General features: G+C 35.1%; 1 protein-coding gene across 1 annotated transcript in view; it reads right to left on the reverse strand.

Annotated features, from left to right (window-relative positions):
- LOC105117045 (uncharacterized) overlaps positions 1 to 11,307 on the reverse strand; it is a 14,921-nt gene extending 3,614 nt beyond the window's left edge. Inside the window, exon 1 of the mRNA XM_011014581.1 lies at positions 7,063 to 11,307. Coding sequence (XP_011012883.1) covers positions 7,063 to 11,235 — 4,173 coding nt within the window. The 5' untranslated portion in view covers positions 11,236 to 11,307. The remainder of the gene's footprint in view (positions 1 to 7,062) is intronic.
- Between the last annotated feature and the right edge of the window lie 385 nt (positions 11,308 to 11,692).

Consider the following 11,692-nt stretch of genomic DNA (forward strand, 5'->3'; position numbering starts at 1 on the left):
TGCTTAATTGTTGGCTCATTTGTTCAAAATCCATAGCTCATTTCTAAACTAAATAAAAAAATAAAAATAATTAAGAAAAAAAATATTTTGTTTTTTAAAATCTTTTGCATCAGTTTTCTCTCCTTTAATTGAATCGGTGAAGAAATAATGTAAGAGACTGCTTAATTAATCGCTGGCTCTCTCAATTAATTTGAATTGCAAGGTATAGGAATCTTTCATTCTGAAATTTCTAAATAATCTTTGTTCTACCTTTCCAAATCATAGGAAAGTACTATGCATAATTGCATATTGTGGGTCATCGTTCCAAATTTGAGTTGTCCAAAGATTCATGATGTAACTTTTTAACTGCCTTTAGCGAAAGAAAGCAGCTCTGGGGTTGTAACTTTTTTTATATATATTTAATATGACTGTGTTTACATCAAAAATAAAAATTCACATGGATTATATAAGAACAATACAGATAGGTAAATGAAGGTTTAATTTATCCAAAAACTTATCTGACTCATCAACAAACAAACATAGCAAGTGCGATAACATTTAATATTGTTTCATTACTCAATAATTATGATATAATTTTCTCAATCTTGCCTTTGCAAATGGCTAGTGAGTACGTCGGTATTTTTATGCCTTTCACACAACTCATGATTATTAAGCTCAAGTTGAAGGTCAATCTAGAATAAGATGTTAACCCTAATTTATTTTTATAAAATAAATAAAAATAAAATTGTTTTGAAAAAGATTATTTAAAAAAAAATCAATGTATTTTTTAATCCGGTTTCACAACATCGCAGGTTAGCCTGGTTTCTAACTAGGTTACTCATGTTGCTCAATTTGGGTTTTGTAATAGTGGTATTATATCTAGGTTTTTGTAATGGTGGTATTAAATCTACCCTTCCTCTCTGTAGCTTTTCTACCTTCTCCTCAATTCTCACCCTCCTTATAGCTCTTCGCACCAGAATTATCTTAAATTCAGCAAGTAAATGCTTGACTGCATGCCTTAGAAATATCTATCATTTATTTTTCTTCCTTCTCAACCACTACTCCTTCACAATTAATGCCTGATTCTGTCTTGTTTTTCACTTGCCTGCTTACTTCTCACGCTCTAAATTGGTTACAGTAGGGAAATCATTTCCCTTTGCTTTCTAACCTTTGGGTTAGGGTTTACCTTTTAAAGGTACAAGATATTTTTCAAACGTATACAAATTATCTCTAACCAAGTGCTAGCTGCCAAAATTGGGTCATACAAACAAGTCCTACTACATATAAAATTACAAGAATCCATATCTCATCTCTATATTTTACAATGAAAAAAAAAACATTTCATAATATTGTGTTACAATCCATTATTTTTAGTCCCTGATCACAGTAGTCTCTTTTTCTTTCTTTCTTCTACTTTCGAACCATAAACTCCTTTTTCTTTCCTTTTTCATTAACAACATAATTAAATTAAATATAAAAAATTAAATTTTTCTGAGAATATAATTTTGAAAACACATTGAGAAATTGAAGGTAAAAAAGGGGTTATAACACCTTGCATGTCTTACATTGACTCGCTGACTCAGGAAATCTTCACGAGGGTGTAACTTTCTAGAATTTATAAACTGACAAGCTATGCCTCTGATATCATGGGTGGATCTAATGTAAGCTGTTTTCATGCTTAGCAAAGTTCAATAGCATTACAGAATAATATAATTTTTTTTTCCAAAATTTATATGATAGCTTAAGTATTTTGGTTAGAATAACTATTTATTATGAAATCAGAATTTTGATAATTAAATAATTATAAATTTAAATTTTAATATTTTTATTCTAATTAATAAAATTAAAAATAAGATAGTATTAAATCTAAAAAAAATATATTAAAAAAATTATATTAAAAAATAATATAAAATTATTTTTATAATTTTATCTAATAACTTAAACTTTTTAAATTTAAAATTCATTAAAAAATACATAACTAGTGTTGCATCACATCAGTCAAGAAATGTCACAACTAGCTTGTCGTGTTAATTAATTGCTTAAATATAGTACGTCCACAACATTATTCCATGAAAGCCTCACCGACCAATAACCTGTTTATCGTGCCCATTGGGTTTAAACTTACTAAGGGACTAGATGCATCATGAAGTTGGAAGTTCAACAGCTAGTGAACTCCCTTGGCCCCAGATTGTGCCATGGGGTTTCAGGAAGTCATGTTCTCTTTGTTTTTTTCTTTAGTCTAGTGGACGGAACGGGTCATAGCAAATCAAAAGTTCAGAATATCAGAAATCTGTTGCTTGTCTTTATTCTCCAATTTATATAGCCCATAAATTTATCAAAACTACCTGGTCTTGATTTTGATTGCTTTGTTCTTTTCAATATATTCTGGATGGTTATAAAAAAAAATGAATGAATTTGATTGCTATTATGTCCGTTTGTAATCAACCTTTTATCGTGGTCGAATGGTCCAAAGTATAGCTTTTCTTTGCTTAATGAATCCGTCGTGAATTGTCACAAACTGCCACATTGCAGGATGCGGACTCTCTGTATAATTGCTTCATGGTACATTTACGTGATCATGCAATGAAAGCTTAACCAACCAATAAACTGTTATCGTGCTCCTTAGGGTTGAATTTTCAAATGGACTTATGCATCATGAAGTTGGGATTTCTGCAGTTAGTATACTCACTTGGATTATTGGATATAGATTATGAAATGGTGTCTCATTATACAACTTGTTGCCCTGCTGCTACTTGTGGCTGATAATTTGTCAAGGCTTTGTAAACAATCTCAACTAGATTATTTTAAATCCCTGATAAGTACAATACATACATACATACATACATACATACATACATACATATATATATATATATATATATATATTACACTGTTTTTTAATGTATTTTAAGCTTATTAAAAGTTAATTTTTATGAATTTAGCATCTTAAGAGACTTTGTAAATTAATTAATTGCTAAAAGATAATAATTTTTATATTTTATGTTTCGGATCTTACTTCTTATGATAGGTTTTTCATCGTGTTATAATTTCAGAATGAGAACATGTGCCGAATCAAATTTAAAATATACATCAATTTTTTAGAAAGGTATTATGAAAAGAAATCTAAGTTTGTTTAAACCTCTAAATAGACCTACAAGATCAGATATGCGTTTACATTCAAGACTTCAACTTTTATGAAGGATACGAAATCATATGAAATTATTTTGAAGATGAAAATCTAGACACAATTTGAAAGACGAGATTTGTCTCCTAATCTAAAGAGAAAACTAATAATGCTGAGCATCCTACTATGGTTGACAGTCTAACATAGAAATAATAGGCCTTAAGATCCAAAAAAGATGCAAATCAATCATAAAACATTTCATGAATGAAATTAATGTATGCATGAACCCTGCAAGAAACAGTGTCAGGCATTAATGAGTTGATAATCTATTAAAGACAGTGACAGTAAGCCAATATGGGGAAGTGGGGGTATTGTTTAGACTTTGTAGTTGGCCTGCGCAATTTTTGCTGTTCAGATAAATTTTTCTTTAAAAAAAACAATTTAGAGGTTATTAATATTATTTTTAGTAGGGAAAAATCTGAAACATGCTATGTTGACCTGACATGACCGATCAACGTTTTAAAAGCAATAAAAATAATTGGTAAAAAAAATAATTTAATTAAAAAAATTAAGGGCAACATTCAAAAAAATATATTCTGAAAGTTAGTAATGCATAAAACTCTACTAAAAAATAACATACTAATTGGTCATATAGTAGCGAAAACCCACCTAGTCTATATAGAAAAAAAAAATGAAAGTAGAAAGATTAATTGAAATTCTAATATAGCTTGTAGGAAAATAAAGATAAATAAAAAACAGGATCTTCCAGGTCTAATTTCTAATTTGAAGGACTTTGTGATTTCAGTTAGTGCAAGTGAGCTATCCCAAAGAAAACATGGCCTCTGGTATTGGGAAATCTGATGGCCTCTGGTATTGGGAAATCTGATGGGTGATGTACTAATATTTGTTTATAGAAGGCCAAGCATACTGACACAATATTTAACATGGTTCAATAAATCGCTTACATCCACGGGACAATCAATATTATTAGAGATAGAAAAAAAACATAAAACAAATACATGGAGGAGGAGGATTACACCCATTTAAACTCAACTCTCGGCGCACACACTGCTGCATATTGCAGTAGGGCTGCTGGCTCTTCTCTTTCTTTCTTCTTCTCTTCACTTTACTCTCTACACTCTCTTAATTTTGCTCTCTGTAATTATGCTTTTTTTATAAACATCAAAAGTAGCTTCTCCAGCACATTTCTTGTCAAGTCGAGGGGACAAGAAAGTCACAAAATATGCCACCAATTATGGCACTAATGGTGCTTCCACTAAGTGGTGGGGTATTGCCACAAAATGACAATTTTCTAATAATCACCCCTTTTGCCATTTGTATGGGCAATTGTCTTCTTGCTTCTTTAACACAAGTTTGCATTCTGCAGCTCTTCCAAGCTTACCATTTTGAGAACGTCTGTGGCCAAGTTTACAGGTACTCGCCAAACCTTGCAATCACCCTTGCTCACACCAAAGGATCACTTCAACCAGATGGTCTCCCACATCACATCTAAAGAATGCTAACGCTTGTCTCTAAGATACAACATTCCCCTTCGAGCGTATCAACCATGCTCGGTCTGAAATGATTTATCAAGCCTCACACCAAGACTTACAACACCCCTTCAAAAGGAAATTTCTATTCACAAGTGCGACAACCATTATCTGAATATCTTAATATGATCACAAGCTCACCACTCTTCCAAGAGTTTACTCATCCAGGAGTTGCGTCTGCCCTCTGTTCCACCCTAGGAACTACGCCTTATTTCTCCGTGAGTCTCCCGCTCTTAGTTTTAAGAGTCCAGGTAGCTTTCTACCTTTAACCATGGGGGCAGCCCATTAAAGGTTAATCCATATCTGTTTTCATACTCTGAGTATTACAATGTCATGACCGAGCTCACCACCTTGACAAGAGTCAACTTGTTCCCGGAACCTGCGCATGCCCTCTGCTCCTTCATAGCAGTCGCGTCTTAATGCTCCACAAGTCATCCATTTATTGTCCAAGACAAATGTTTTCTAGCTCATTGATCTTTAGCATGGGGGCAATATCCATGAAAATCAATCTGACATTTGTCTCCATATTCATCATAGTCACTTTATTAGCTATTCATCTATCCACTTATATGTAGCCATCACATTGGCTCTAGGTCGCCATGTGGCGGTCTGATATTGGGCTCATTTTATGGCCCCCACACCTTCTCTTTAATGTGTCTTCACCTTTCATAGGCAGTCACATCCTCCTTTAGCTGGGATGTTTCAAAGTGGCTGCAAAAATTCTCTACCACTATATGGACCATGAGAGAGATCACTGTCACTGATAACATAGAAAAAGTGAGTTGCGGTACACTCCTCGCAATTGTTTATCTCGATTTCTATGTTTAAAGCTTTTACGTGTTTCTGCTTGATAGCTTCACCCCACCAACTCCCTTTGGTGTCTTTGCCTTTCATCACAGGCGGTGACACCCCTTTAATTTAAAATTTAAAATAAAAAATATTTTGTGTTTTAAAATCTTTTGCATAAGTTTTCTCTCCTTTAATTGAATCGGTGAAGAAATAATGCTTAATTAATTAATTGGAATTGCAAGGTAGAGGAATCTTTCATTTTGAAATTTCTAAATAATCTTTGTTCTACCTTTCCAAATCATAGGAAAGTACCATGCATATTGTGGGTCCTCGTTCCAAATTTGACTTTTCCAAAGATTCATGATGCATCTTTTTAACAGCCTTTAGCGCAAGAAAGCAGCTCTCAAGTTGTAACATCTCGGGAGGTTTTTTATTTTTTTATTTTATATGATTTTGTTTACATAAAAAAAAAATCACTTGTATAAGAACAATATGGAAATGAAGGTTTAATTTATCCAAAAACTTATCTGACTCATCAACAAACAAACATAGCAATTGCGATAATATTTAATATTGTTTCATTACTCAATAATCATAATGTTTTTCTCAATGTTGCCTTTGCAAATGGCTAGTGAGCATGTCGGTATTTTTACTCATGGCTATTAAGCTCAAGTCGACGGTCAATCTAGAGTAAGACATGAGTAATGAGAGTTAACCCATATGAGTTAATTCATGTTAATTTTAATTTATTTTTGTAAAATAAATAAAAAAATTATTTTGAAAAAGATTATTTAAAGAAAAATCAATGTATTTTTTGATTGGATTTCACCACGTCACAGCAGGTTAGCCTGGTTCCTAACTAGGTTACTCAAGTTGCCCAATTTGGGTTTTGTAATTGTGGTATTAAATCTACCATTTCTCTCTGTAGCTATTCTACCTTCTCCTCAATTCTCACCCTCCTTATAGCTCTTCGCACCAGAATTATCTTAAATTCAGCAAGTAAATGCTTGAGTGCATGCCTTAGAAATATCTATCATTTATTTTTCTTCCTTCTCAACCACTACTCCTTCACAATTAATGCCTGATTCTGTCTTGTTTTTCACTTGCCTGCTTACTTCTCACGCTCTAAATTGGTTACAGTAGGGAAATCATTTCCCTTTGCTTTCTAACCTTTGGGTTAGGGTTTACCTTTTAAAGGTACAAGAATAAAATTCACGCGATATGTTTCAAGCGCATACAAATTATCTCTAACCAAGTGCTAGCTGCTAAATTGGGTTACAAGTGTTAGGTTGGTTGCCATTTCATGTAAGGCACCAACCATTTACCATTGACTATTGGTAGCCACCATTGTTGAATGAGATAGAGTTGGTGGCCACCATTGTTGAATGAGCTAGAGTTGGTAGCCACCAATGTTGACAACAAACCAAGAAGAGCTTCCATGAATGCCTATAAATAGAGGCATATATGAGAGAGCAAAATGAGAGAGAGGAAGTAGAGCCAAAGAGGTGAGAAATGTAGGAGAGAGTGGGCTGCCATTGCAGCACAAAAGGAGAGAAATAGAGTGAGGTTGAGAGTTGAGAAAGAGGGGATGAATCGTCCTCCTCTATTGTTGTTAATTGATAAGTTTCTCAGATTTCCAATACAAGAAGGGATCCTACCAGTTAAATCATTGCTTGACAAGTCAAGGGAACTGAGAGATTGTAGTGATCCAATCTCTGGAGGTATCAAGCCAGAGAGTTTGTTACTCCATAGATAGAGAACGGAAAGGTGTTTCAGAGTTACTATAGAGGCTGGGATCAAACCAGTGAGATTATTTTCACTAAGACGCAAGGCAATGAGCCTAGTCATGTTCCCAATAGAAAAAGAAATGGAACCAGAGAATTTGTTATCAAAGAGAGAAAGAATTGATAAGTTTCTCAGATTTCCAATACAAGAAGGGATCCTACCAGTTAAATCATTGCTTGACAAGTCAAGGGAACTGAGAGATTGTAGTGATCCAATCTCTGGAGGTATCAAGCCAGAGAGTTTGTTACTCCATAGATAGAGAACGGAAAGGTGTTTCAGAGTTACTATAGAGGCTGGGATCAAACCAGTGAGATTATTTTCACTAAGACGCAAGGCAATGAGCCTAGTCATGTTCCCAATAGAAAAAGAAATGGAACCAGAGAATTTGTTATCAAAGAGAGAAAGAATTGATAAGTTTCTCAGATTTCCAATACAAGAAGGGATCCTACCAGTTAAATCATTGCTTGACAAGTCAAGGGAACTGAGAGATTGTAGTGATCCAATCTCTGGAGGTATCAAGCCAGAGAGTTTGTTACTCCATAGATAGAGAACGGAAAGGTGTTTCAGAGTTACTATAGAGGCTGGGATCAAACCAGTGAGATTATTTTCACTAAGACGCAAGGCAATGAGCCTAGTCATGTTCCCAATAGAAAAAGAAATGGAACCAGAGAATTTGTTATCAAAGAGAGAAAGAATTGATAAGTTTCTCAGATTTCCAATACAAGAAGGGATCCTACCAGTTAAATCATTGCTTGACAAGTCAAGGGAACTGAGAGATTGTAGTGATCCAATCTCTGGAGGTATCAAGCCAGAGAGTTTGTTACTCCATAGATAGAGAACGGAAAGGTGTTTCAGAGTTACTATAGAGGCTGGGATCAAACCAGTGAGATTATTTTCACTAAGACGCAAGGCAATGAGCCTAGTCATGTTCCCAATAGAAAAAGAAATGGAACCAGAGAATTTGTTATCAAAGAGAGAAAGAATTGATAAGTTTCTCAGATTTCCAATACAAGAAGGGATCCTACCAGTTAAATCATTGCTTGACAAGTCAAGGGAACTGAGAGATTGTAGTGATCCAATCTCTGGAGGTATCAAGCCAGAGAGTTTGTTACTCCATAGATAGAGAACGGAAAGGTGTTTCAGAGTTACTATAGAGGCTGGGATCAAACCAGTGAGATTATTTTCACTAAGACGCAAGGCAATGAGCCTAGTCATGTTCCCAATAGAAAAAGAAATGGAACCAGAGAATTTGTTATCAAAGAGAGAAAGAATTGATAAGTTTCTCAGATTTCCAATACAAGAAGGGATCCTACCAGTTAAATCATTGCTTGACAAGTCAAGGGAACTGAGAGATTGTAGTGATCCAATCTCTGGAGGTATCAAGCCAGAGAGTTTGTTACTCCATAGATAGAGAACGGAAAGGTGTTTCAGAGTTACTATAGAGGCTGGGATCAAACCAGTGAGATTATTTTCACTAAGACGCAAGGCAATGAGCCTAGTCATGTTCCCAATAGAAAAAGAAATGGAACCAGAGAATTTGTTATCAAAGAGAGAAAGAATTGATAAGTTTCTCAGATTTCCAATACAAGAAGGGATCCTACCAGTTAAATCATTGCTTGACAAGTCAAGGGAACTGAGAGATTGTAGTGATCCAATCTCTGGAGGTATCAAGCCAGAGAGTTTGTTACTCCATAGATAGAGAACGGAAAGGTGTTTCAGAGTTACTATAGAGGCTGGGATCAAACCAGTGAGATTATTTTCACTAAGACGCAAGGCAATGAGCCTAGTCATGTTCCCAATAGAAAAAGAAATGGAACCAGAGAATTTGTTATCAAAGAGAGAAAGAATTGATAAGTTTCTCAGATTTCCAATACAAGAAGGGATCCTACCAGTTAAATCATTGCTTGACAAGTCAAGGGAACTGAGAGATTGTAGTGATCCAATCTCTGGAGGTATCAAGCCAGAGAGTTTGTTACTCCATAGATAGAGAACGGAAAGGTGTTTCAGAGTTACTATAGAGGCTGGGATCAAACCAGTGAGATTATTTTCACTAAGACGCAAGGCAATGAGCCTAGTCATGTTCCCAATAGAAAAAGAAATGGAACCAGAGAATTTGTTATCAAAGAGAGAAAGAATTGATAAGTTTCTCAGATTTCCAATACAAGAAGGGATCCTACCAGTTAAATCATTGCTTGACAAGTCAAGGGAACTGAGAGATTGTAGTGATCCAATCTCTGGAGGTATCAAGCCAGAGAGTTTGTTACTCCATAGATAGAGAACGGAAAGGTGTTTCAGAGTTACTATAGAGGCTGGGATCAAACCAGTGAGATTATTTTCACTAAGACGCAAGGCAATGAGCCTAGTCATGTTCCCAATAGAAAAAGAAATGGAACCAGAGAATTTGTTATCAAAGAGAGAAAGAATTGATAAGTTTCTCAGATTTCCAATACAAGAAGGGATCCTACCAGTTAAATCATTGCTTGACAAGTCAAGGGAACTGAGAGATTGTAGTGATCCAATCTCTGGAGGTATCAAGCCAGAGAGTTTGTTACTCCATAGATAGAGAACGGAAAGGTGTTTCAGAGTTACTATAGAGGCTGGGATCAAACCAGTGAGATTATTTTCACTAAGACGCAAGGCAATGAGCCTAGTCATGTTCCCAATAGAAAAAGAAATGGAACCAGAGAATTTGTTATCAAAGAGAGAAAGAATTGATAAGTTTCTCAGATTTCCAATACAAGAAGGGATCCTACCAGTTAAATCATTGCTTGACAAGTCAAGGGAACTGAGAGATTGTAGTGATCCAATCTCTGGAGGTATCAAGCCAGAGAGTTTGTTACTCCATAGATAGAGAACGGAAAGGTGTTTCAGAGTTACTATAGAGGCTGGGATCAAACCAGTGAGATTATTTTCACTAAGACGCAAGGCAATGAGCCTAGTCATGTTCCCAATAGAAAAAGAAATGGAACCAGAGAATTTGTTATCAAAGAGAGAAAGAATTGATAAGTTTCTCAGATTTCCAATACAAGAAGGGATCCTACCAGTTAAATCATTGCTTGACAAGTCAAGGGAACTGAGAGATTGTAGTGATCCAATCTCTGGAGGTATCAAGCCAGAGAGTTTGTTACTCCATAGATAGAGAACGGAAAGGTGTTTCAGAGTTACTATAGAGGCTGGGATCAAACCAGTGAGATTATTTTCACTAAGACGCAAGGCAATGAGCCTAGTCATGTTCCCAATAGAAAAAGAAATGGAACCAGAGAATTTGTTATCAAAGAGAGAAAGAATTGATAAGTTTCTCAGATTTCCAATACAAGAAGGGATCCTACCAGTTAAATCATTGCTTGACAAGTCAAGGGAACTGAGAGATTGTAGTGATCCAATCTCTGGAGGTATCAAGCCAGAGAGTTTGTTACTCCATAGATAGAGAACGGAAAGGTGTTTCAGAGTTACTATAGAGGCTGGGATCAAACCGGTGAGATTATTTTCACAAAGGTACAAAAAGTTAAGACTTGTTAACAATCCTATCTCAAGTGGAATATTTCCTGTGAAATGATTATCACACAAGTCCAAATTGGTGATTTTGGTCAGGTTACTAATGTGGGATGGAATAGTTCCATAGAGTGAATTGTTCCAGAGATTGAGAGTGAGAAGATTGGAGAAGGATGAGAAGTTGAAACTGTGAAATGTACCTCTCAGACCAAAATGTGGAAGGCTGAAATCCACGACACTTCCAGAATTGTCACAAGTGATCCCAAGCCACTTGCAAGGGCTGCTGCCAACCCAAGAAGACAGGACAGATTGGCTGTGGTTGTCATCAAGACTTGCTTTCCATTTTAGGAGAGCCTCCGCTTCTTTATTACCTTCAGCAACTGCATGTTTGGCAGCACCAAATGAAGTTGCAGAGGAATTAGGATGAAAGGCAAAGAAAGAAGGAATGCACATTAGAAGGAGAAAAAAGAGGACTTGGAGAAACTTTGAGACTGGTTTCTGTAGGAAGGACATCATGTCTAAGGGATATGGTTTCCTATGGCAGATGAAGATCCTAGGCTCCAATGATAGGTTTTTGTAGAAAAAAAGAAATGGGATTTTTAATTGTGAAATTCCCTAGTCATCTTTGTTCTTATTTTACAGTGACATCAGTTTTTATTGGGTGGAAGATTTGGTATATCTTAGGAAAATTCATTTCCAAGTCCTATAATTTCTAAAGGTGCTTAATTGTTGGCTCATTTGTTCAAAATCCATAGCTCATTTCTAAACTAAATAAAAAAATAAAAATAATTAAGAAAAAAAATATTTTGTTTTTTTAAATCTTTTGCATCAGTTTTCTCTCCTTTAATATAATCGGTGAAGAAATAATGCTTAATTAATCGCGGGCTCTCTCAATTAATTGGAATTCCAAGGTAGAGGAATCTTTCATTATGAAATTTCTAAATACTCTTTGTTCTACCTTTCCAAAGCATAT

This window comes from Populus euphratica, unplaced genomic scaffold (assembly GCF_000495115.2).
Source record: "Populus euphratica unplaced genomic scaffold, PopEup_1.0 scaffold1161.1, whole genome shotgun sequence".
NCBI classification, from domain to species: Eukaryota; Viridiplantae; Streptophyta; class Magnoliopsida; order Malpighiales; family Salicaceae; genus Populus; species Populus euphratica.